Source organism: Dendropsophus ebraccatus, chromosome 1 (assembly GCF_027789765.1).
Source record: "Dendropsophus ebraccatus isolate aDenEbr1 chromosome 1, aDenEbr1.pat, whole genome shotgun sequence".
NCBI classification, from domain to species: Eukaryota; Metazoa; Chordata; class Amphibia; order Anura; family Hylidae; genus Dendropsophus; species Dendropsophus ebraccatus.
The window spans coordinates 163,090,949-163,118,732 of NC_091454.1; the positions used below are offsets into that span (position 1 = coordinate 163,090,949).

Below are 27,784 nucleotides of genomic sequence, written 5' to 3' on the forward strand. Positions count from 1 at the left end.
CAGACTTAAAAAAACCTTTGCCTATATCAACCAAACCTAGTGCAACTTTTAATGTAGCAGAGTCGGCAGAGAGTTTTGATTGGATGCAATGAGCTTGCTATTCTTGTCAGACAGTTTCAATAAATAAGTCCCCAAATAAAAACTGATTAAAAGGATATTCAAGTGGAAGGAGCCACTTAAAACAGGGGAGGGAACCAGGGCCAGTGTCACAAGCAACTGAAGGGGGAGCCAAGGCAGGTGCTACAAATAGGGTCCCCCAAGTCTGCTGTCCCCCAGTCTGCTGCAGTGGCAGATTATAATGTGGGTGGTTTGGGCGGCCGGAGGGGAGCCGGAGGGGGCTCATGCCACGACGCCCACATTTTAATCCGCCACTGCACTCTCTTGTGACCGCAAGCATTGTTTTGCTTACGGTCACAAGAGTCCGGCTGTCCCTGGCTGATGCGTGGCTGCCGGGGGTGTCCCGTCCTATCCCCGGCAGTGCGCGCATCAGAGAGCTCCCCGTGCACCTGTGGCTGTGACTTTCGGCGCACGAGGAGCTCGCTGATGCGTGCTTGTGGGGATAGGACGGGACACCCCCGGATGGCAGGTGAGTTGTGTTGTGATTTTTTTTTGTGTGTGTTATCTGCTGTGCATGGGGGGGGACCATCTATAAGGGGGGAGAGGGAAGAAGGGGACCATCTATGAGGGGGCCAGCTATGAGGGGGGAAGAGGGGAACCATCTATAAGGGGGGGAGAGGGGGGCCATCTATAAGGGGAGAAGAGGGGGCCATCTATAATGGGAGAAGAGGGGGACCATCTATAAGGGGAGAAGAGGGGGACCATCTATAGGAGGGGGCGATCTATAAGGGGGGAAGAGGGGGACCATCTATAAGGGGGGAAGAGGGGGCCAGCTATAGAGGGGGCCGGCTGACATCCTCTGTGCTGCTGTGACCTCCCCTATAGATCAGCACCCTCCTCTTCTGACATCCTCTGTGCTGCTGGGACCCTGCGACCTCCCCTATAAGATCAGCACCCTCGTCTCCTGACATCCTCTGTGCTGCTGTGACCTCCCCTATAAGATCAGCACCCTCCTCTCCTGACATCCTTTGTGCTGCTCAGACATCACCTATAGATAAGCACCCTCCTCTCCTGACATCCTCTGTGCTGCTGTGACCTCCGCTATAGATCAGCACCCTCCTCTCCTGACATCCTCTGTGCTGCTGTGACCTCCCCTATAGATCAGCACCCTCCTCTCCTGACATCCTCTGTGCTGCTGGGACCTCTCCTATAGGATTAGCACCCTCCTCTCCTGACATCATCTGTGCTGCTGTGACCTCCCCTATAAGATCAGCACCCTCCTCTCCTGACATACTCTGTGCTGCTGTGACCCTGTGATCTGCCTTATAAGATCAGCCCCCTCCTCTCCTGAGAACCTCTGTGCAGCTGTGACCTTGGGGGGGGGGGGGGGGGGGGGGGGGGGCAACAGCGACTGAACAAGCGGCAATAGGTTTATTGAGGTGGGGTGGACAATGCTTACTGGGGGTAGCAGCAAGGGACCAAACATTATGTTTATTGGGGCCAGCAGGGAGGGGAGGCAGGCAGTGTTTATTGGGGACAGCGTGGGAGGTGGGGGTGGGGGAGCAGTAGCGGATTATAATGTGGGCGGTTTGGGCGGATTGACCGGGGGGGGCCAGGTTGGGTGGACAGCCCGGGGCCCAGGGTACATTTAATCTGCCAGTGGTCTGCTGTATGGGTGCTGTCTTTGTTCTGTCAAGGGGTCGTGCAGTCACCCACCTTGGCCTGTCCTCTCCCTGGCACTCTCCTGGGGCTCTTTCAGCTGCAAGTCTAGGCTCCAGAATTTTGGTGCTATCATAAACTTCAATGGGTGTGTTCGTGATGGAATTCCAGCCAAAAATAGGACAAGATCTAAAGAATCCTGATCTATATTCCAGAACAGACATCCTTCAGAAAAAATCCTGAAGGGTGTCCGTCACTAATGTAAACCTATGGGTCCGGAAATCCGTCTAGATTTCCTAATTAGAAATCTGGACAGATTTTCTGGCCATGTGAAGGGGGCCCAAAGGAGTTAAATAGCCCCAGGGTTTAACTTTCATCAAGTTAGTATTCAAAGCATTATATGGCTTCTCTTAGAGCAGAGAACCTCTTCAATATTTAACTAACCTGTTTTCTAGAATCAGGGCCGATTCTAGCTTTTCTGCTGCCTGAGGCGAAAATTTAAATGGCGCCCCCCCCCAAGAACAACAAGTCTTTCTTGTGTCATTGTTGACCGTAGATATGACGTAATAAGCGGAGCTCTTACACCAAAACACTCTTAAAACCAAGTTACTCTTAAACCAAGGTACCACTGTGTATATATATATATATATATATATATCAGCAGTAAATATACCAAATGCATAACCACACCACAGCAGTGAATATAACCATGTGGTACATGGTTATATTCACCAAGTGCAAATTCGTTGCGCTGGCTACAGGGCACAGCTCTATGAGGTTTGCTGTACTTCTGCTGAATGCCTCAAGCAAAGAGCAAAAGGTGGCACCAGATTTTGACACACAGCCTGGATTGTCTGGCAAAATCTACTGGTGTTGCAAATCGTCACATTTGTCCATTTACACAGAAAGATTATCTGACAGATTATCTGCCAAAGATTTGAAGCCAAAGCCAGGAATGGATTTAAAAAGAGGAGAAATTTCAGGTTTTCCTATATGACCTGACTTCTACTTATAGTCTGTTTCTGGCTTTGGCTTCAAATCTTTGGCAGATAGTCTTTCTGTGTAAATGACCCCTTAGGGTCCATTTACACAGAAAGATTATCTGACAAAGATTTGAAGCCAAAGCCAGAAACAGACTATAAACAGGGAACATGTAATAAAGGAAAGCTTGCGATTTTTTTCCTCTTTTCAAATCCATTCCTGGCTTTGGCTTCAAATCTTTGGCAGATAATCTGTCAGATAATCTTTCTGTGTAAATGGACCCTTAGGGACTGATAAAGGTGGACCAAGGGCAGGTAAGTATCATTTTATTTTGTTTACATTTTTTAATACTTTCATTCTGCACTACTTCAGATAGAAGATTCTTACTTTTAATGAAAAAGGGTCAACAAGGGTTCTTGGGGGTATTTTATTTCAATAAAGAGCTTTGCTAAATTGTTTTTCTTCTTACTTATGTTTGGCTTAGTAGTGGAAGCCGCCTAATAGATGGCATCCATTAGTAAGCTAGGGCTTTGTGTTGGCTATTATAAGCGCTGACACTAACCCCCATGCTTATTACCTTTAGTACCTACTGTCACCAGGGGTACTTGGAAGAACCAGATACTGTCTGGCCTGGAACGCCAGAAAATGATGATCCAGGACTAGGCAGCAACAGGCTGGCGTTATTAGGCTGGCAATAACTAAAATAAATGGCGCTTGCCTCTGATAGTGTCAGGCTGCTGCTGCTTGGTTTTGTATCTGTCTGGTTATGGAAAATAGGGGAGACCCTATCCATTAGTTTATTAAATAAATAAAATGTGTGGGGTCCCCCTCATTTTCCATAACCAACCAAGCTGCAGCAGCCTGACACTATCAGGTAGGCAGGGGCCATTTATGTTTGGACACTGCTACCCTGATAGTGTCAGGATGCTGTTGGCTGGTTCTGTATCTGACTGGTTATGGAAACTGAAGGGGCGAAAGCATGCATTAGTTTATCAAATAAGTAAATAAAAATACATAGGGTCCCCTTCATTTTCCATAACCAGCCAGATACAAAATCAAGCAGCAGCAACCTGACGCTATCAGTGTGGCAGGGGCCATTTATTTTGGCCATTGTCACCATGATAGTGTCAGGCTACTGTTGCTTGGTTCTGTATCTGACTGGTTATAGAAAATAAGGGGGCCCATGAATGTTTTATTAAATAAATAAATAAATCGAAAAAAAAATGCGTGGGGTCCCCCTCATTTTCCATAACCAGCCAGATACAAAACCAAGCAACAGCAGCCGGACGCTATCAGGGTGGCAGGGGCCATTTATTTTGGCCACTGCCAACCTAATAACACCAGCCTGCTGCCGCCCAGTCCAGGAGCGCCATTTTCTGGTGCTCCAGGCCTGACGGTATCTGGCTCTTCCCGGTACCCCTGGTGGTGGTGGGTACCGGGGTAATAAGCGTGGGGAGTTAGTGTTAGCCCTTTTACTGGCTAACGCTAAGCCTGGCTTAGTAATGGACGCCATCTATTAGATGGCTTCCACTACCAAGCCAAAAATAAGTAAAAAAAAATAAATAAAACAATTTCAAAAAGCTCTTTATTGAAATAAAACTCCCCAGAGACACCTCGTTGACCCTTTTATTAAATAAAAAATGTAAAAATCTTCTTTCGAAGTAGTCCAGTCTGTACCTGTTAAAAAAAAAAAAAAAAAAAAAAAGAAGTGAAAAAGCAGCAAACAAAGGCCCTGGCAGCATTAAGTCTATTGTCATTATGAGGAGGTCTCTGCAGAGGCCCTGACCACCTCAATGCAGAGACCTCCTCATAATGACAATAGACTGCCAACCCGGAAAAAACTAACAGATTCCCCGCACCCACCCCCGCACCTCCGCACCTCTGCAAGCCGCCCGCCACCCATCCAAACCCCTTCCCACCCCAGGAACTTACCAAGTCGCACGGCAACCTCTCCTCCGCAGACGAAGACCCGAACTGCACTTCTTCTTCCTGGACACGTCTCGTGACCTCAGCTGAGTAGCGCCGCGGCGGACGTCCATGGCGCAGGCACTTAACCAATCAGAAGAAGGAAGCCGGGTCACGTGACGGGTGACGTCGGAATGGCCGGTACGACGAGGAGACGCCGGTGGTGACCGTGAGCAGCGCGACTCGCGAGGTCTGGTGAGCCTGTGCTGTGGCTGTCATTTTAGCTAAGTTAAACTTAGCTAAAATGACAGCGGCGGGGAAAATCTTGCCGCCCCCTGCAGGGGCGCAAAATCTGCCGCCTGAGGCGGAATACTCATTCCGCCTCATGGCAGAAGCGGGCCTGTCTAGAATCTACAATCAATTTGTATAAAGGCTGTATAGGGAAATAAATTACAAAACCCTTTCTACAATGGTATACAAGATGATCAAGAATAATAACAGAATCTACTATGTGCAGCTGCTTTTTGCAAGCAATCTTAGACCTAATGAGAATTAGTTTACTTGAATCAAGGATTTTAACTTTATTAAATAATGTACCGATTTGCGCACAATATATTGTTGGTGCTTTAGTGAAGTTTTACATGAACGCATAAGACGAGTATATGTTATTTCTAGCAAAAATTATTTACATATGTGAAATTATTTACTATATGTGAAAAAAAGATTAAAACTGGTTCACAGTAAATGACTAATTGTTTATCTTTACAGGCATAAATCACTGCAAATCCTATCTGCTTTCTATGCCCAGAAAGGTCAAGCATGCACTATCTTACTAAAACACACTATACAGTGGTCTGCTTTCTGTCATGGGATTGCACACATCCTTAGATTTCTGCTTTTCCTTCAAGGTGATGTTGTTAGACTTTTGTTAATCACTTTCTCACAGTCTCTGCTACTCAATATATTACCAAAACATTTCCGTATCAGGGATGTCTACTCGTGGGAATGCATAGCAAATGTACAGCTAGAGCAAGGTAGTGTCGTATACGGAGGCAGCTGTAACTGCACATATCAAACAGGTCAGTAAATTGACACTGCTTAGTAATGTTAGCAAAATGCTTGCAATTTAGCAAATTGCAAGAATGTTGTACATTGGAAAATATTAGAATTAGAGAGGAGCTAACCGGGTTCGGGTTCGAGTCCACCCGAACCCGATCGTTCGGCATTTGATTAGCGGGGTCTGCTGAACTTGGATAAAGCTCTAAGGTTGTCTGGAAAACATGGATACAGCCAATGACTATATCCATGTTTTCCACATAGCCTTAGGGCTTCATCCAAGTTCAGCAGCCACCGCTAATCAAATGCCGAAAGTTCGGGTTCGGATGGACTCGAGCATGCTCCAGGTTCACTCATCTCTAATTAGAATCAATGTATTTATGCCAATGTTCAGGTATAATAACATGGGAAAATATATAGTTATATATTATAGGTTGCCTTCTAAAATAAAAGCCCCTTAATAAATTCAGTCTATGAGTAGGTTCACATCTATAGAACACATATATTATGTAGTATATGTGAAATGTATGTTTAAGAATTATGTCAATAACCTATGTAGGTTTGGATATGTTTTTACCATATCCCATAAAATTTGTGAATTAAGTTTATATACACTTGCATATATTTTAAACATATACTTTTTGTGAAAAATCTGAATGTAAGGTGTCTGCATGATACAGGAGGAGACATTGGGAGAAACAGAGGACCCAATGTCTCCCCAGCATATAGACACAAATATACACATTCCGGCCTGCTTCTGTGGCTCCCGACTCCCTGACATCTAGCCCAGCCAATCAGTGTGCTGTCCCGCCGCAGCCACTGATTGGTTGAGCAGGACGTCAGGAAACCAGGAGTCACAGAAGCAGTCTGGAGCGTGCACAGGTAATGTATTCACCAGGCAGCAGTGGGTTAAGGGGGGAGGGGTTTACGTACTCGCAGCTGAATGAAAAATCTGCTGCGAGTATGTAAAGCCATAAAAAATGACAGGACACAGGATTACTGCAGATTTCGCTGTGGAAATTGCAGCATGAAATCCACTGCGATTCTGTATGTGTGAAGCTACCCTAAGGGTGCGTGCACACTACGGCACCCAGGCGGATAACCCGCCACTCGTCCCCACTTGTGCCCATGTGCATCTAAGCCCATGCCATAGACTCCTCCTATGCACAGGTGGATTCAACCGTCTGCCCAAAGAATGATTCCGTAGAGTGCACGCACCCTATATGAAGAAGAGCAGAAAAGACAAAGCTGTAGAGAGAGTGAGTGAGAATAAATGGTTGGTAATAAACAAAAGACTTAGAAGCATTAAAAATCACTGGTGTTTAGCTTTACTGGACCTACTGGACAACATCTGACCCAGTGTGGAGTCTTGCAAATGGCAAATGGGGAAAAAAATTGTGTACAGAATTTATGTGGTACAGCAAGCATGATGACCAGGACTTTTCTATACAAAAAAAAAAATCAAATGCAAATGTATAGGAGAGAAAACACTTTTATAAGAGAGAAAATACTTTTGACCATGTTTGCTCTATTCAAACCAATGGGGACAGTATGGGATATGTTTTAATACATTTCAAACATACTGATGTGTGATAAGTGTGAACCTATGCTAAGTGTGCAAAGATTTTGTAAATCCAAGTAATTTTCGCACTGTTTTGTCACATATTGTACTTTAGTGGTGCAGGTGTTGTGTCCCTTGTTACTACAGATACATATAATGTACTTTATTTGGGTAGTTAAAAGAGAATGATAGTTTTACTGCTTGTGTTTACAGTGAAAATTGTCTGAGACTGACCACAACTGCATTAAAATTGTACTTCTTACTACCAGCTACTATGTATATGGCTGAAAATCTACCACATGAAATCTGCTCCAGATAAGGGGGTGAAAGTCTCAAAGAGTTGGGTTCTTGGAGAGGTTTCATAGTGTGAAAGGGGCTGTCCAGCGAAAATATTTTCCTTTCAAATCAACTGATATCAGAAAGTTATATAGATTTGTAAGTTACTTCTATTAAAAAATCTCAAGTCTTCACATACATATTAGCTGCTGTATGTCCTGCAGGAAATGTTGTTTTATTTTCAGTCTGACACAGTGCTCTCTGCTGACATCTCTGGCCGAGACAGGAACTCAGGTTTCTATGAATCCCCATAGAAAACCTCTCCTGCTCTGAACAGTTCCTGTCTCGGCCAGAGGTGTAAGCAGAGAGCACTGTGTCAGACTAAAAATAAAACATTTCCTGCGTGACATATAGGAGCTAATAAGTATAGGAAGCTAATAAGTTTGGGGAGATTTTTTAATAGAAGTAAATTACAAATTTTAATAACTTTCTGAAACCAGTTGATTTGAAAGAAAAAGATTTTTGCTGGACAACCCCTTTAACCCCTTAGGGACCAAGCCTATTTGGGCCTTAATGACCAGGCTCATTTTTTTAAATCTGACCTGTCTCACTCTATGCGCTTATAGCTCAGTGATGCTTTAACATATGCTAGCGATTCTGAGATTGTTTTTTCATCATATATTGTACTTTATGTTAATGGCAAAATTTGGTCACTGTCTTGTGTGTTTTTTTGTGAAAAAAATCTAAATATCATAAAAAATTTGAAAAGTTTGCACTATATGAACCTTGAAATTCTTTGCGTCTAAAAAAAGAAAGTCGTATTACATAAATTAGTTACTTTATCTTAAGTCACATTATCAATGTGTCCTTTTTTTCTGGCTTCACTTCGTAAACATATTTCACTTTTTTAGGGTGTTACGGGGCTTAGAAATGTATCAGCAAATTATCAAATTTTCATGAAATGTCTAAAACTGATTTTTTTTTTGGGACCAGTTCTTTTTTTAAGTTCATTTAGGAGGCTTGTATACTGGAAACCCCCATAAGTGACCCCATTTTGGAAACTAGACACCTTAAAGAATTAATCTAGGAGTATATTGAGCATTTTGACCCTACAGGGGCTGGAGGAAAGTATTCACCATTAGGCCAGAAAAAAATGGAATATAGAAATTTTCCAATAATATATTTGTTAAGATTAAAGTATCTCATTTAATATAGTTCATATAATAAACATGAGAGAAAATGCACCCCAAATTTTGTAACGCAGGTTCTCCTGAGTAGAACTGTACCCCATATGTGGGCATAAATCACTCTATGGGCACACAGCAGGCCTCAGAAGGGAAGGAGCGCCAATTAGCATTTCCAGTGCAGATTTTGCTGAAGAAGTTTCTGAGCACCAGGTGCATTTGCAGTGACCCTGAAATGTCTGCAGAAAAGAACCCTTCCAAAAGTCACCACATTTTGGAAAGTACACCCCTCAAAGAATTTATCTTGGGGTGTGGTGACCATTTTGACCCCACAGGTGTTAGAGGAAAGTATTAAAAACTAGACCGTAAAAATGAAAAAAAAAATTAATTTTTCCAATAACATGTTTGTTTAGTTTGAAATTTGTCAATTTCACTAGGAACAGGGGAGAAAACGCACCCCAACATTTGTAACGGAGGTTCTCCTGAGTACAATGGTACCCCATATGTGGGCATAAACCACTGTATGGGCACACAGCCGGGCTCAGAAGAGAAGGAGTGTCATTTTAGTTACAGGGAATATGTGGGTGTTTACTGGCTATCTAGGGTGGTAATGGACAATCTCGGGGTGTTTACTAGCTATCTGAGGTGGCGACAGGCAATCTGGTGGGGTTATGGGCAATCTGGGGTGGTTATGGGCAATCTGGGGTGGCTACGGGCAATCTGGGGGTGTTTACTGATTATCTGGGGTGGCAACGGGCAATCTGGGGCGACGGGCAATCTGGGGTGGTGACAGGCAATCTGGGGTGGTTACAGGCAATCTGGGGTAGTAACAGGCAATCTGGGGTGGTTTAGGGCAATCTAGGGTAGAAACGGGCAATCTGGGGTGGTTACGGGCAATCTGGGGTGGTTACGGGCAATCTGGGGTGGTTACGTACAATCTGGGGTGGTTACGGGCAGTCTGGGGTGGTTACGGGCAATCTGGGGTGGTTACGTACAATCTGGGGTGGTTACGGGCAATCTGGGGTGGTTACGGGCAATCTGGGGTGGTTACGTACAATCTGGGGTGGTTACGGGCAATCTGGGGTGGTTACGGGCAATCTGGGGTGGTTACGTACAATCTGGGGTGGTTACGGGCAGTCTGGGGTGGTTACGGGCAATCTAGGGTGGTGACAGGCAATCTAGGGTGGTGACAGGCAATCTAGGGTGGTGACAGGCAATCTAGGGTGGTGACAGGCAATCTGGGGTGGTTACAGGCAATCTTGGTGGTTACGGGCAATCTGGGGGTGTTTACTGGTTATCTGGGGTGGCAACGGGCAATCTGGGGTGACGGGCAATCTGGGGTGGTGACAGGCAATCTGGGGTGGTTACAGGCACTCTGGGGTAGTAACAGGCAATCTGGGGTGGTTTAGGGCAATCTAGGGTAGAGACGGGCAATCTGGGGTGGTTACGGGCAATCTGGGGTGGTTACGGGCAATCTGGAGTGGTTACGTGCAATCTGGGGTGGTTACGGGCAGTCTGGGGTGGTTACGGGCAATCTAGGGTGGTGACAGGCAATCTAGGGTGGTGACAGGCAATCTAGGGTGGTGACAGGCAATCTGGGGTGGTTACAGGCAATCTTGGTGGTTACGGACAATCTGGAGTGGTTACAGGCACTCTTGGGTAGTGACGGGCAATCTGGAGTGGTTACAGGCACTCTTGGGTAGTGACGGGCAATCTGGAGTGGTGACGGGCAAACTGGGGTGGCTACGGGTAATCTGGGGTGGTTACTGGTAATCTGGGGTGGTTATGAGTAATCCGGGGTGGTTACAGGTAATCCGGGGCACTTGACTTTGGTGACAGGGGTAAAAAAGCGCCGACACCATTTGGAACAAGCGATCAGTGGTATATAGTATATACCGCTGATCGCTTGTACTGGGACCACACTGGGTGGTCCCCGATCATTGCCCCATGCTCTCCGCCACCTCCGGTGGTGAAAAGAATGGGGCTTTGATCATGTTTAGGAATCCATCACTGTGAACAGAGTCTGTTCACAGTAATGGCGGCGTCCATCTTGGATCAGATGGCCGCCCAGGGACGGAAGGGTCAGTGACCAGGTCACTAGGGTTAATTCTGGGGACAAGGGGGGACATGTTTTCATCTCCTCTCACCGTGGATTCACAGTGAGAAGAGATGAAAGCGTTCAGCTGCGCTGGCAATGCCAGTTACCGGTGGCCACCGTTATAGCTGAGAGGATGGGGCTGCGGGCCTTACCGGCGCTGCTGGTCTATTCTGTGCCATCGCCATAAAGTGCTGATGGCAGCAGAAAAAAGGCCATTAGTGATCGTCGTAAAAGTCCGTATCGGCGGTCACTAATAACATAATACATGTATTCTATGGGTCACTACGGTTACGGCGATACCACATTTGTATAGGTTTTTTTTTAACTATTACCACTTTGGCGCAATAGAAACTATCTTCCTAGCAAAAAAACACAAAAACTGTTGCCACATTGCAAGATCCATAGCGACTTTTTGATCTCTTTTATGATGTATTTTCTAAAGCAGACTGATAAAATACAGCTATTGTTTTTTTTTACATTTTTTTTACAGCATGTGTCGTGCAGTATAATTATTGATATTGTTTTATATATTGGATCGTTACGGATGTGGCGATCCCAAATATGTATAGGATTTGTGTTTTTGATCTGTTTTATGTAATGTTTTATTGGGTATAGGGAATGCAATGCATTTTTATTATTTGGGGGGGGGGCTGTGTTGTGTTTGGTGCACATTTTTTTTACTTTTTTTTTTTTACTTTTACTCTAGTGTACATTAGTGTACACTAGTGTAAATATTTTGATCACTTATACAATACACTGCAGTACCTGATGTACTGCAGTGTATTGTATCATGCATCATGCTGACAGACAATAGCCACAGCCACCCCTGTCAGCATGAGGCTTCTCCATGGTGAGCCTGGGGGCCTTTATTAGGACACCGGACGGCGCCACGGGACATCACGATCGCGTAAGTGGACCTGCGGCGCCGACCGGGACCCACCGGGACCCATTAGATGCCGCTGTCATGCTTTGACAGCGGCATTTAACAGGTTAAACTATCCGCAGCGGAGAATCCTCCGCTCCAGGTAGTTTCAGATGGGTTAGCTGTCACACTGACAGCTGATCTCCCGGACTGCCGCTGCAGCCGGGCGGCAGTTTATTCCGATGCGTGTGCCGTTAAAAGGCGTACGCATCAGAATAAAGCCCATTAGTGGCCGCCGTGAAAAGGCAGCACGGCGGTCACTAAGGGGTTAATATAAAAATTGTATTGCATTGCATATGTCACTTATGTTACATACCCATAATTACCTAACTTTTTACAAAAATACTACCATTAACTAAGGAGCATCGCTATGAGAGGCACTTATGCTGTAACCTATGCAAATATGCACTTAGGTTGGTGGGAGGATACTACAGTGTTCCAGGAGGGGTTCATAGAACAATGCCACTTGATTTTATTTTGAGTTTATGTACATATAAACTAGCCTTAGACCTTTTATGGCCTTAAGGTGAACAACTGTAGACTGCACTCAACATTTAAGGTTAACAAATAGGTGCTCCCTTAATATTCTGATAATGAAGGACAGTTAGGAGCAACTCACTTCTATAATGTAATGTAAGTAGCGCTAACTTCGGGTTTGCATGAACCTGAATAATCAGCATCCTAATCCTGCTGCCTGTAGAAGGCGGATACAGCCTGGAAAACACGGATACATGTTTGTGCTAGCCTGAACTTTTGGCAAGTTTACTCATGAGAAAGCAACTGGCTGAAAAACCTCAAAAGGAGCCACACATCCCCTGTTTAGACAGAGAGGCCGATAACAATGATTTTACCAGCTACACGAGAGATCCAATCAGCCGAAAAGCGAGTGTTTGCTCATTCATTGACCGATCACTGGCCCCTTTACACGGGCTGATAATGAAGGAAAATAAACATTCCTAGGACTGCTTGTTAACAGCCTATGTAAAAGAGCCCTTGACTGAGCTTTATCTACAAGCAAGACAGTTGAATAAAAGATATGTATCTTTTTGGTAAATTAACTTTGGTAAAAAAACTGTACTCCTCTCCAAACTGGAAAGAATACATCAGTTCCTGCAGTACATACAGCAGCTGATAAGTACTGGAAGACTTTTTAATAGATTTTTTTAATAGAAGTAAACTACAAATCTCTGGCACCAGTTTGTTTGAAAGAAAACTTATTTTTGCTGAGCTACCCCATAAGGATTGATTTACAGTTACATTTTTATAAGCAGTATAACAATATTGAAATGGCATCAGTTTACGGTTTAGGTCAGTTCTAGGGTCAATGCATAAAACACATCAGGAATTCATATCAATGTCTGGATATCACTGATGCAATACAAAGGTAGTGTGGACAGTCTTTGTTGCCCAGTATAGGACAGATGGATTTTTGACCATATCCATATTAAACCTACTGGCTAAAAATGTTTTAATGTCAGGGACATTTGTGAAAGTCTGTGATCTGGAATAGGTAGAAGTGGCTTTACATGCAATAAAGTTCAAGGTATTTTTTTGGGGGGGGTTTCATTGGGGGGAAGGGGGGTTATTACTGCATCTACACTGCTTTTTGGTATACATTTTTTTTACATGTGTAAATTTTGTGACTTTTTGATATGACTGCAATTGCAGGTAAAAATAAAACAATGTGTGAACAGAATAAAGTCACTGTAGGTGGTGGTGGTAAATAAAGACATTTTCATTATTATGGTTGTAACCAGTTACAGTTGTTATTCTTCACACCGTGCACTGCCGGTCAATTTTTCATTGACTTGGTAAATGGACTATGGACTTGGACCATGGTCATATTCTTTCCTACAAAAATAAAGCCATATCTTACCTTTATTTCACATGCATGTGTGAACACAGCCTAAAGATATTTAATCAAAACCCCCAGTCTGAAGTCTAATTTGTTCAGACTTTTACAGTAATGCTGATTTACCAAACTCACTTAATCTTAAATCATACTTAGAAATTTCTTTCAGTACACTTTTAAGGGGGAAGCTAACATTTTTATTAAAGTATTGCATTGCCCCCCAAAAGTTATACAAATCCCCAATATACACTTATTACGGGAAATGCTTATAAAGTGCTTTTTTCCCTGCACTTACTACTGCATCAAGGCTTCACTTCCTGGATAACATGGTGATGTCACGACCCGACTCCCAGAGCTTTGTATAACTTTTGGGGGTCAATACAATACTGTAATAAAACATTTTGCCAGACTTCTCCTTTAAATGTGGTTTACATTTTGGTCAGCTATTTATGAAGAACATAATTGTCAACAGTACAACTGGTTTGGGCAATAAATTCCTGGACTAGCTACTGTAACTCATTATTATAAGGGGTTAATTTGTGACATGTGATGGGATACACCCTGGGAATGGAGTGATAAAAGGATTTAAGAAAACAAGGTGCCTGTGTAACTAGCAAAGGACTTGGACATATTTTGTCAAATTGTAGCTATTAAAAAATATAAATAATTCTGTGTGGCAGGCATATTGTTAAGGACCATTCTGAATTGACATGAGCACTACAAATTTAACTATGCTTATTTACAGCATAATATAAAGCCCCATTATGGGAACACTATATTTCAATAAGTTTTTGTAATTTAAATCTTGTGCTTCTCTTTGTATCGTATAGGTATTCTGGAGATCAGAACAGTAACCGTTGGTGGGATAGTGGCAATCAAAGGAGTGCAAAGTGAATATTTTCTAGCTATGAACAAATCTGGAAAACTCTATGGAAAGGTAAAATTTTAATATGTACACTAAAACAAAAGCATTAAAAGACTTTAAAGGGGTTATCCAGTGAAAATTATTTTCTTTCAAATGAACTGTTTTTAGAAAGTTATATAGATTTGTAATTAACTTCTATTTAAAAATCTCAAATATTCCCGTACAGCTGCTGTATGTCCTGCAGGAAATGTTATATTTTCAGTCTGGCACAGTGCTCTCTGTTGACATCTCTGGCTGAGAGAGGAATTGTCCAGAGCAGGAAAGGTTTTCTATAGGGATTTGCTGTTGCTCTGGACAGTTCCTGTCTCGGCCAGAGATGTCAGCAGAGAGCACTTGGTCGGACTGGAAAAAAAAAAAATCATTTCCTGCAGAACATACAGCAGCTGTTAAGTATGGGAAAACTTGAAATTTTTTAAATAAAAGTAAATTACAAATCTGTATAACTTTCTGACAGCAGTTACTCTGAAAGAAAAAGATTTTTCACTGGATAACCCCTTTAATTAAATGTGTTTATACAAGCCAACATTATAAAGGGTTTTTTATTGCAAAAAAGTATATCATTCTTTTACCACTTTGCCCTTATTAGTTAGATCCCTGTGATTGCTGGAACTTACAACCAGTGGTCAAAGATTACATCAAATTTGAAAATGTTGCTAAATAAACAAGAACAAAACACAAAAACGAAGACTGTTGCTGAAGCAGACAATGATGCAACCAAGAAAGTCTTCTGCACCATATAATGTCTCTTGTCACAACTGCATGCCCAGTAGCACCTCACCAACAATGGGAGGAACCCCATTTATAAAGCAGTACAGTGAATATTCTTAAAGGTTATCTGGTAAAGGTCCCTTTACACAAGCACATAACTGTCCAATACTAGTGCTGATTGACTAGATACAAGTTGACTGAAACTCACTGAAAGGACCCCACACAGAGGGCAATTACTGGACGTGTACTGCTGCAGAAATAATTGCGGGATTGGGAAGGAAATGCCCTCCCCTCTATGACGCAGCTCCATAGAATCAATGGAGCCGCGTCATACAGGGGCGGGGGATTCCGCCCACTGGGGGCAGCCCGGCCCACCTCCTGTGCTTCATCCCCGGGTCGGTACCCATGGATAGAACGGTGCCGTACACGGGAACCGGGCCGCGGTTCAAAAAATGGACTGCGGCACCGGCTTGCCCGTGACAGCGCCGTTCTATCTCTGGGTCAGATTTAACATAGAATGATCAGGAATTTCAATCAACAAATTATACTGAATCTTTTCCCACAAAATATATATCAATCTGCCTGTCCTTCCTGCTCTATAAAATGATGGAAGTAGATCAGATAGCATTGTCTTGGTGACAGGTTCCCTTTAAGGCATCCACTCACTAACAGTATAACTTAGGGGTTTCAAACTCAAAGACTTATCAAACTGGTGTAAAGTAAAATTGTCTTAGTTGCCCCTAGCAACCAACCAGATTCCACTTTTCATTGCTGACAGATTCTTTGAAAAATGAAAGGTGGAATCTGATTCTTTGATAGGGGCAACTAAAACAATAGTGTATTTAGTAGGCCAAACTAATATTAGTACATAGTGGGCCAAAACTGAAGAACTGGATAAAGTCACGGGCCAACCTTGGTATTTAATGAAATACGTGTGCTGCGTTCTGACACTTGACTGTCAGAGAAGTATCCACATCACTGCTGCATGTAATTTATTGCCCCTGATGCATGGGCTGTCCACAAAACTCGCCCCCATGTCATATGTATAGTTGACCTTAGGTGCTGCAAATTTTTAACACTTCCTGTCCCCCTATATCCACACTCCCCATCCACAGTTCAAAACATTTTAAAAATGCCCCCTTCTGTAGCCAATGCAGTATTAGCTCCTGTAATAGTACCCCATAATACTGCCCCATAAAGTAGTTGCCCTTACACAGTAGTTACCCTATTATTTCCCCTACGCAAGTAGGAAATCCCACCATAATAGGCCCCATATAGCAGTCAGCCCCCTTTGAAAGTGCAAAAGGTTGAAAGAGAATAAGGTGTGCTGATGGCGATATTGAGAAGGTAGTGTGCCTAGGAACTGTGACACTAATAGAAAAATGGTCTTATTCCTTAAGTAGTTTTATTTAGTTTTTTTGTTTTTCTCCCCCAAATGACCTGCGCATTTGGAGTGGGTGTAGGGGGTATGGCAGCATGGGGGTAAGGGTTTTCTCCTTTGGATTTTATATTGCTGTGAACAGAGGGGTACCTCAATTGACCTAGCCAGATATAATTAGCTGGGGAAGCAATAAAAGGGAGGGCCTGGATGTCTCAGTGTCTCAATAAAAGTAGCAATAAAAAGTAGTAAAAGGAAAAAAGGATATAACATTAAAGTGACTCTGTACCCACAATCTGACCCCCCCAAACCGCTTGTGCCTTCGGATAGCTGCTTTTAATCCGAGATCTGTCCTGAGGTCCGTTTAGCAGGTGATGCAGTTATTGTCCTAAAAAACAACTTTTAAACTGGCAGCCCTGTGCCCTATGGGCATCGCCTAGATTGTGTATGCATAAGGCTGGCACACCCTCTCTGTCCCTCCTCCCCGCCCTCCTCATCATTAGGAATGCTCCAGGCAGATTGTGTCCTGTTCCCCACCTGTGTCAGCCCGGCACATGGGCTGGATTGTTAAGGCACCTGTGCAATGTTTAGCATGCAGAAAATGTTCCAGTAGCATTCCTAATGATGAAGAGGGTGGGGAGGAGGGACAGTGGGGTGGTGCAAGGTTAGGGCACAGATATTCTAAGCCATGCCCGTAGGGCATGGGGCTGCAAGTTTAAAAGTTGTTTTTTAGGACAATAACTGCATCACCTGCCAAACGGACCCCAGGACAGATCTTGGATTAAATGCAGCTATCCGAAGGTACAAGCAGTTTTGGGGGGGTCAGATTGTGGGTACAGAGTTGCTTTAAGTTAAAATGGAGTGGGGAAGGAAGAGAAGGAGGGGAAGGGAGAGGAATTTAGGGAAGAGAAATGGATCGGAGGGATGAAAGAGGAGAAAGGTAATATGGTAAAAGAAAAAAATGTAAATTATTAGTAAAAGGAATGTTGAATAGGAAAAGCCTCAGAGTGAATGAATAATCTGAAGGCCTAATCATGGAAAAATGCTGTATATATGGAAAAAATAGCTACTAGTTCACTAAGCTAGTGATCTAGATGCAACCATTGGCGCTACTCATTGTATTCTTTTGCACATAAATTCCCCTCACAACCAATATTGTGTTTGGTGAAAGTAGTATATCCTGTATATATGGCTGGGTGTCCTGGAAGGTGCTTCAGGTTGTTAATGGATGGGAAACCAGGCAGTCGGAAAAAGAGCCCTCATATCTGGAGAGGTCGCTCGGAGGTAGGTCTAGGTCCCACAGAGCTGATTTGAAGTAGAGGGTTGTTTGAGGCTAAATTATTTAATTTTTTTCCCATTTCTTTTTTCTGTTATATAAAATAATGAGTAAGAGCTCTCCCTTTTCCTATATTAGAGCTGTTTTTTATATAGTGCTTGGGCATCTAGAAGGTAAGAAAGACAATAGATGGTGGATCCCTAAGTAGGGAAGGGTTAAGATCTGGAATGTCTTTCCCAGTTGAATGGGCAGGGTCTTTCCAGGTGGTCTTCTGGGAAGGGAGGATATAATTGTAAATGTAAGAATTTTGGGGTAATCAGATTGAATTTTGAGCTCATTTTCTTGGAGGGTTTTTAATGTAAACATGAAGATATTTTGTCATTCCCTTTTGGGGAATTTGATTAAAAAATGAGAGGTTATTTTTTATGAGAAAATGAAAAAAAAAGATATATATATATATATATATATATATATATATATAAGACATTGACTACTGAACAGTAAAACTTAATGTAATTTCGTAGAGGATAATTGCAGTGACAGTAAAAAAGTTAGATACATAACAGACATTATTTTCTACTTTTTACTTTGCAGAAATTTTGCAATGAAGACTGCAACTTTAGAGAGCTAATCCAGGAGAACAAATACAACACGTATGCATCAGCAAAGTGGACCAATAATGGAAAAGAGATGTTTGTTGCATTGAGTAATAGAGGGACTTCATTAAAAGGGAAGAAATCCAGGAAAGAAAACAAAAGTTCACACTTCCTTCCAATTCAAACATCCTAACCATTAATTATCAGTTCCAGCAGAATATTTTTTTACCTTAATAATAATATTAATAATTATAATAATAAAAACATACAAAGGACAAAAGGAAAAAGCTGGGTCTACTACTGAAAATCCTATCAAGCTGGACTTGCATATGTATGTAGAGATAAAAGACTTTCACCAAAAGATGAAAAGGAGGAAAAACTTTTAATAATTTACCCAAAACAAGATATAGTTAAATATGAGTTGTAAAAATTCTAAGGAGATGTACAAACATATGTTACTAATAATCCAGGGGTATTATTTTTGTTAAATTATCCAACCCCAAAGAAGGAGGATTGACTTGATCATCTGATGAATTATATTTAAAATGAAAATCTGCTTGTCAATTATGGCTGCTAAAAAAACATGTTTTATTTTTTTATTTTTAAAAAGCAGATAATAGTGTTATGTAAAATATGTTGGACCATGAGGCTGCTGGAATGATGTCAGATTTTCAAGTCAATTCTGCATGTAGACACTGAGCAGTACCTAAGCAATTCTTAGTGAAATAACTATATGCACACTATAATATAAAACAAATTATAGTTTTACCTTTGTGACTATGGCATTCACAAATTATATTCATCCAGTGAGGATCTCCCACCAATGTCTGTAACGCCTCACTTTTATGAATGCCAGATGCTGCTCATATTTTAAACCAACAGTACTACAAATACATTACTCACTTGTCTATGTGCAGTTTGGTCTACATATGGAAACATCAATTTCTTGCAATACTGACCTAATAAAAGTATTTCAGTTATAAAACATTCTCATTCTTAAACAACTATTTATATTAGTTGAAATTTGTTATGTTTATATATTTTATCAAAAGTTGAAAAAATACTTTAAGTGGTGAACGCTCAGTATTTAAATGCCCATGGCTGGAAAAGATGGTTGCAGTCCTAGGGCTGCCTGGAAAAGATGGATATAGCCATAGGCTATAACCATGTTTTCCAGGCAACCCAAGAGCTGCATCCATCTTCTCCAGCTGCCAGGATTAAAATACCAAGCGTTACGGTTTGTGCAACCCTGAACTCTCCTGTTTTGGAAAACTTAAAGTGACTCTGTACCCACAATCTGACCCCCCAAACCACTTGTACCTTCGGATAGCTGCTTTTAATCCAAGATCTGTCCTGGAGTCCGTTCGACAGGGGATGCAGTTATTGTCATAAAAACAACTTTTAATCCTACAGCGCTGTGTCTAACGGCCGGGGCTTACATTTGTAAATGCATTAGGCTGGCACACCCTCTCTGTCCTTCCTCCCCACCCTTCTCATCATTAGGAATGCTCCAGGCAGATTGCTTCCTATTCCCTACCTGTGTGTATAATGAACATGGGCTGGATCGTTAATACACCTTTGCAAAGCTCAAACAGCAGTAAATGTTCTTGGATCATTCCTAATGATCAGGAGGGTGGGGAGGAAGGACAGAGAGGTGGTGCCAGCCTAATGCATATACAAATGTAAGCCCCAGCTATTAGACACAGCGCTGCAGGATTAAAAGTTGTTTTTATGACAATAACTGCATCCCCTGCCGAACGGACCCCAGGACAGATCTTGGATTAAATATATATAAAAATAGTGGGCACCGCTATTGATAAGGAGTGCTAAACCAATGCATATAAGAAACAGATAACTCTCCAAAAAAACAAAGCATATGCACAAAAAGGTAGCACATCACAAAAATACTTTATTAGGACAATATCAAAAATACAGAAAATACAATAAATTATGCAGGGGTGAAGCAATAAGGGAGACAAACCCCAAACACTACCCTACATTAAAAACACTTTAAAATGTCAACATGAGGCCTGCCGGCGTACCAGCAAGGCCTAACAGCCACACTGACCACTGGACCATATAAATCCTGAACCAAACTGCCTAAACAGAGTCCCTATGACATATGTCATTGAAAAGAATAAAAAATATAGACATAAGGCAGAAAAGCGAAACCTATCACCATATGCAGTCCAAAAAATGAAAGCGGGTCAGATAGACAAAGAGTCACCCTTTTTGTGATGTGCTACCTTTTTGTGCATATGCTTTGTTTTTTTGGAGAGATCTTGGATTAAAAGCAGCTATCCGTAAGTACAAGTGGTTTGGGGGGACAGATTGTGGGTACAGAGTCGCTTTAAAGGGGTTACCCAGTGCTACAAAAACATGGCCATTTTTGCACCACTCTTTACTCCAGATTGGGTGGGGTTTGAAACTCAGTTCCACCGAAGTAAATGGAGCCTAGTTGCAAACCACACCTGAACTGGAGACAAGAGTGGGGCAAAATTGGCAATGATTTTGTAGCGCCTTTAACACCTTTAAGCTGTCCTTGCATTTGATAGCTATTTAATTGAAAGGCCACCTTGTAATACTACATTTTTCCTGTAGTGGTTGCTACAGAGTAAATGCCCTTATGGCTATGAATACCTCCAGCTGTTTGCTGTGGGAGGCTGGGTAATCAGCTGATCACCCTAACAGCCACATTTTGAAAACCATTGTCTTAACAACCTCTTCAATATGATGTTAAGTATTATACAATTGTTTAGACAATTCTTCATTTCACTGTATATATGACATGCACTGTAGTGTGTCAGCGGGGGAGATTTATTTTGACTGGTGAAATTTACACTATTCTTAAGCAGAGGTCTAGGTAGAGTAGGATCTGGCAATTTTATTGAAAAGCATCTGTGGCTGTTTAAGCATCACAAGTTGAAATTTATTCCAGCTTTGAGCTGATGTAGATTTCTGCTATAAATATACAAGAGTTTCTGGCATAAATTACATAAAATCTTGTGAGGCAGCAAAAGGCCTTACCCACTCTTGCTATGCCTCATACACTTTTCACACCACTTTTCAAAAGTGCCAAGAGTAGTAAAATGGCACAAATTTTGGAATATTTTCAAGCTATTGTTTGTATTCCCCAAAAAATAAATAAATAAATAAATACTATATAAATATCCCCCACTGTACCTGAACCATTCATATTTGAAGAATGGAAATAGAGTACAGAAAATTTCAAGCTGTGCTGGTATCTAACCAGCATAAGACATAACGGATCAATGGATAATAAAATTGAAAACTGGCACTATGAGGACCTGACATGCAAAGGACTTGCCCTTTTTATCAATCTGGACAACAACATCATTTCTGCTAAGTTTCTTTTAATTTGTTACCTTAAAAATTTTACAACATGGCCCTAGCTTGTTAGTTGAATTGCAGCCAGTATTCCATTTCTATAGACGATTCACAACATCTTATTGTATAAGGTCATGTTCACACAACGTATGGGATCGGTCGTTTCGTGATCCAGCCAGGTCAAGGAACTGCCGGTCTCTAAAAAGATCATCCCGGCCAGTACTGCAGTATCGGCCGGATGATCTCTTCAGCCGTGGGGTTCTGATGCGGGCACATCCATGCGTGCCCGCATTAGAACGCTCCACTGCACGCTATGGAGCAAGCGGCCGGTGCCGCTTGCTGCATAGTGTGCACTGACATGGTTTTTTTTATGTCCGCTATTCAATGAACAGCGGCCACAGAAAACTGACAGAGCGTATACCATGTGGCCAGGATCGCATAGACAGCAATGCAATGTACAATGGCCGTGATTTTACGAAAATATACGTTGTGTGAACATAGCCTAAAAGTGGAACACATGTAAGTAACAGGTCGGGTATGGCATAGACCCTGTGCCTTAAAAATCTGTTTCAAATTGGCCTATTGAGCAATTTTGCAATGTGCAATATTTTTTTTTCTCCAGAATAGGCTTTATCATATATATATTTTTTAAATCAACAGGAGTTGAAAGATTTTCATTACAGATTAAGCCAGTCACTCAGACTGTCAATAATTGTATATACCTTGTATATCTCCAAGTACAAAAGATAACTTTAAATGTTAAGTGCAGTTTATCATTTGCAACTTACCATTTACCAATTGCTAGGACAGGAATTTTATTGCAAAAAGTTGTGTGAAAGCTAAGCTCAGGGGGAGTGGCAAGAATATAATTCTGCAAAAAATGCTGCAACAACATAAAAAGGTAAAAAAAAATATTCTTCATTAATGAAACATAAAATGCATAAATGCTAAAATGAGTTTTAGACAACTGAAGAAATGAGAAAACCTTGGTTATCAAGGCAGAAAGTTAGATTACCATGTATTACGTTCTATAGTCCACAATGCATTACCAGTAGAGATGAGCGAACCGGGTTCGTGTTAGAGTCCATCCGAACCCGAAAGTTCGGCATTTGATTAGCTGGGGCTGCTGAAGTTGGATAAAGCTCTAAGGTTGTCTGGAAAACATGGATACAGCCAATGACTATATCCATGTTTTCCACATAGCCTTAAGGCTTTATCCAACAGCAGCCCCCGCTAATCAAATGCCGAAAGTTCGGGTTCGGATGGACTCAAGCATGCTCAAGGTTCACTCATCTCTAATTACCAGAGATAAAGAAACTGCACAATATACCTGAGGTGCCAGTGACCCTTATGCACTTTCCAGTAGTTACACCTTCTTCTGGAGGGCAGTGTTCACATAGTGCCCTTATATCAATACAACTGCATTTTTATACATATTTACAAAGATTGTTCTCAAGCTCTTTACTGTTTCATAGGATTTAAGTGTAGCAAGAAAGTAAAAACAAATTTTGAATCAGAGTGTCCAAGGTTAAAAGGTGATATAAAAAGTCATTTCTTTTGGAATGACCACAGTTCCTCTTTAATCTTAGTAATCCAGTCACTGATAAGCTGATGACTGAAAACATGGTGATCGAAAACATGGTGATCAACACACTAAATTCTGTCCAATAACTTTAATGTGTCAGATTAAATGTAATTACAACTGTAGCAGTCATTAAAGGGAAATTACAAGACATCCCAAACTGCTTACATGGCTAGATAGCTATGTAAGCAGTGAGACAATCCACACTTTTATTCTAGTAGCAATAAACTGCCCTAACCATGCCTCTGACACTTTAGAGCAGCAATTAAAAAAAAGTGTTCTTTTTAGGTGTTTGCGTCCCGAGACAAGTGTTGCAAAGCTATGTAAACAGTTTAGGATGACTGTTCTAGCTGACAGCTTCCCTTTAACAACTGCTTTTGGTTATTTATATGGCATTCTCTCAAACAGCATGCAAAATTGTACTGTGTAAACTACCCTAACACACCATTTTAGAAATCTGACTTGAAACAGTGTGGTATGTGCTCAATATTACATAAAGACCTTGTATAACAAGGTTCCGGCTTCTTTAATCCCCCCCCCCCACACACACACACACACAAACAGGTGGGGATAGCTGCATGTGGCCAGACAGAAATGTTTCTGTTATGGCTCATAAATAGGGGACCCAAACAGGGACCCGATGTATGAAAAGAGTTGGGGACACATTTAAATGGTTATAAACAGAAGCTGTATATATATATTGATATGTTTTATGACACTAGATTAAAAAGGAAATCCAATCTGCAATACTGCAGACACTACATGGGTGAGGAGGGGGTTTGACCAAAACTTTTTGTCTGGAATAGCCTTTAACCCCTTAGAGACCCTGGAAATTTCAAATAGCATTCTCATTTCTTCCTATTTTCATTCTAAAAGTCACACTGTAACTGATTTCTGCAGGACAAAATGTGAATCATAAAATATTTTGTAAGAAGAAACAGAAAAAAAATTATTTAGCTTTTTTGGGGGGAAGGGGATCCTCCATTTATTCTGCTAAAACTAACATGTAATCTGTATTCCCCAAGTTGATACAATTACAACAATACCCAATTTCTACAGTTTCCATTTACAATTTAAATAAATTCCCATTTTCTGACTCCTAGAACTCTTAAAATTTTCTAACTATGTAAATGTATTTAGGTTCACTTTTGCACCATAATTGGTTTGTGTACATCAGACCTCTTGATCACGTTTTATTCTATTTTTTACGAGATATCATGGGATAAAAAAATACATAATTCTGGCACTTGGAATTTCTGGAATTCTGGCAATTGAAACATTATAAATTATTAGTTTGGACATTGCACATACTGTGACACAAAACAAAACTAAACATGTTTCTTCTTTGGGCTACGACGACAACGGGCTGGCTTTCTGAGATTGAGAAAGTCAATCCATGCCACTGCACCACCAATGAAGTCCTGTAAAACCATTTAAAATGCTGCTGTCAATTCTAACAGCAGCATCCTAATAGTTAAAATCCCTATCCATGCTCCCTTAATGAAAATAAATGCCGTGGGTAGTTAAGGGGTTAAGTATACATTAAATAATTTTCCTTTCTAAAACCCAATAAAACTAAACATGGTCCCTTACCCAACAAAACATGCCTGCGTTGCCTTTTAGCTGCCTTGAATGTAAAAATATAAATATTTGGAACCCAAATTTTTTTCTTTTTTAATTTAAAGAGCATCCTACAAAAGAAAACTGGGTAAAAAACACTATATACCAGTCTAATTTAAAAAGTTAAACTATTACTACCTTTTCCTCATGTACATAATAAGGAGTGCCTAATTTATCCTTCATTGTGCAGAAAACATAGCAGAAGTTCAGATTATTTGTTTTAAATGTAATATAAAACTATACTTTGTTTAATTGTTCTTAGAACATATAGCTTTCAACAGTTATCAATGCATTTCCTGGTTCATAGCATCAAACTATATTATAGCTGTATTTGAACATTATTGTTTTAAGTTATTTCAACTGATGTTATTTATATAAAAAGAACTTATTAAGCTGTATCTGTCTCATATGCTTTTAATTCTACAAAATAACAAAACATAACAGAAAAGTCTGGCAAAGCTGTAGTTTCTTCTCCCCAGTGACTAGACGCCATGTCTAGTACACAACATTGCTGCCAGCATACACTGGATGGCAGACAAAAATGAAAGCCTGCAGCTAAAGTAATGATAGATGTCTTAGAATGAACAATACAAATATGCAAAATATAGCGCGCCCCATATTAATCCTAATCTAAACACTGAAAAGTTAAAATTAGAATAAAATAATAAGGGTAGATTAGATATATTATATTGCTAGTGTTGTTTTGGGGCATAAAATATTGGTATAGTTTACATGAAATATTTTGGTGCATAAATTGCTTATGTAACCTCAAATCTGAGAGATACTATTTAATGACCAACTTGTTCCACAGCTTCTTTATGCTAAGTGGCGACTAACAGTAAGGACGGGTTTTCTCACACAAACATTTGTGGCAGTTTTTCATTCATTTTTTGAACCAAAGTTAGAACCTGATTAATAAGGAAGAAGATGTTCTTTCTTTATATTTCTAAGTTCTTTTCAAATTAATTTCAAGCTTTCAATAAAAAAAAAAAAAACGCTATGTAATGCTATGTGCAAACCTTTAGGATTATCACTTGTTATTATGTGTCCAGAAAGGACCCAGTGAGACATTCTGAACGGATACAGACTATGAAATGTTATCCCCTGCTTTAAAAAGTTATCCACACAGTAAGAACCTTATTGGTGGGCATCCAACTGCATGAGTGGCCAGTGATTGCCATTTTGGGCTTCTTTTAAAACAATAGAGTAGCATTGATCTGTACATAGTAATTGCTAGTAACATGTATCCTACCAAAGAGTTTTGATACAGTAGGGATAAGTGCTCTGTAGATGCTTAAAATAATGAGCCTACTCCCCAAAGACGGCTGTTGATAAGAACAAGGTAAAGCAGAAAACACTGGACACAATAAAGCTAAAGTCAGTCAGTGGGCGGAAACGACTGTCTGTTCATTGTGATAACCTCCATATCATTTGAAATGCATATCTGGGATGGTTCGAAACAGGCTCCTCGATGAAGTTGTGAAGCTAGAAAAAAGCCATTCAACAATGAGAAGCAAAAAAACCCATAAGGATTGGACCATTGATGGCTAGAGTAATGCCTTCTTTTTTATTCAATTACTTTTCCCAAAAACCAAGCCATGTAATGGTCAATGACCTGGAGAGGCCTACAAGCCAAAGTATCTCAAATTAACAGTGAAATTTGGTGCAGGATTGGTGGTGATGCGGGGCTGTTTCAGCAAGGTTGGAATCGGGAAGATTTGTCCTTGTGAAGGACACATTAATCAGGCCACGTTACAAGGTTATTCTGAAAAAAAAAAACTGATTCCTTCTGCTTTGACAATGTTCCAATCTCAGATTGTTTTCAGCAGGGCAATGTCACACAGCCAGGTTAATTAGGGTATGGGTGTTGGACCATCAGATCAAAACCACATAAAAAAAACAACTTCTGGAATGTGATGCCATCAAAGTATTCTTCCCTACTTCTCTGCTCACTTTAATCACATAGCCATACATTTTAAAACAAAAGAAACTGGTCACTTTGCAGTGTCTTTATTTACAGAGTTGTATATTTAAAGCAACTCTGTACCCACAATTTGACCCCCCAAAACCACTTGTACAGTACCTTCAGATAGCTGCTTTAATTCCAAGATCTGTCCTGCGGTCCGTTCGGCAGGTGATACAGTTATTGTCCTAAAAAAATACTTTTAAACTTGAAACCCTAACTTTGCACAACCTCTCTGTCGCTTCTCCCCACCCTCTTCATCATTAGGAATGCTCCAGGCAGATTGCCTCCTATTCCCCACCTGTGGCAGCCTGGCACATGGGCTGGATGGTTAAGGACCTGTGCAATGTTCAGCATGGAGAAAATGTTTCAGTGGCATTCCAAATGATGATGAGGGTGGGGAGGAGGGACAGAGGGTGGTGCAAAGTTAGGGCACAAATACTCCCGTTTGGCACTGGCTTCAAGTTTAAAAGTATTTTTAGGACAATATCTGCATCACCTACCAAACGGACCACAGGTCAGATCTTGGATTAAAAGCAGCTATTCAAAGGTACAAGTGGTTGGGGGGGGGGGGTCAGATTGTGGGTACAGAGTCGCTTTAAAATCTACAATAAAAAAGTGACATTTTGAAGAGTTATTCCAATATCACATAAAATCCCATTTATGACATGGATGGATAAAACCATCCTTTAATATACTCCTTAAGGAGCTGCTTGAATATAGCAATACATGGATGATAAATATGGAGCTGGGCCATTTTTAGCTACAGTATATAAACCACCACCCTTGGTGAGTGTCTGTAAAAAATCTGTGCCCACTCAGCCAATATAGTATATT

The 27,784-nt window shown here is 41.2% G+C and overlaps 2 protein-coding genes across 3 annotated transcripts in view; one reads left to right on the plus strand and one right to left on the minus strand.

Moving 5' to 3' along the window:
* Positions 1 to 19,419, plus strand: part of FGF7 (fibroblast growth factor 7) — a 50,100-nt gene extending 30,681 nt beyond the window's left edge. For both annotated transcript variants that reach the window (XM_069983287.1, XM_069983280.1), the window contains exons 3-4: positions 14,382 to 14,488; positions 18,433 to 19,419. In XM_069983287.1, coding sequence (XP_069839388.1) covers positions 14,382 to 14,488; positions 18,433 to 18,627 — 302 coding nt within the window. In that variant the 3' untranslated portion in view covers positions 18,628 to 19,419. The remainder of the gene's footprint in view (positions 1 to 14,381; positions 14,489 to 18,432) is intronic.
* Positions 1 to 27,784, minus strand: part of FAM227B (family with sequence similarity 227 member B) — a 224,133-nt gene that overhangs the window by 147,318 nt on the left and 49,031 nt on the right. The gene's annotated exons all lie outside the window — the stretch shown is intronic.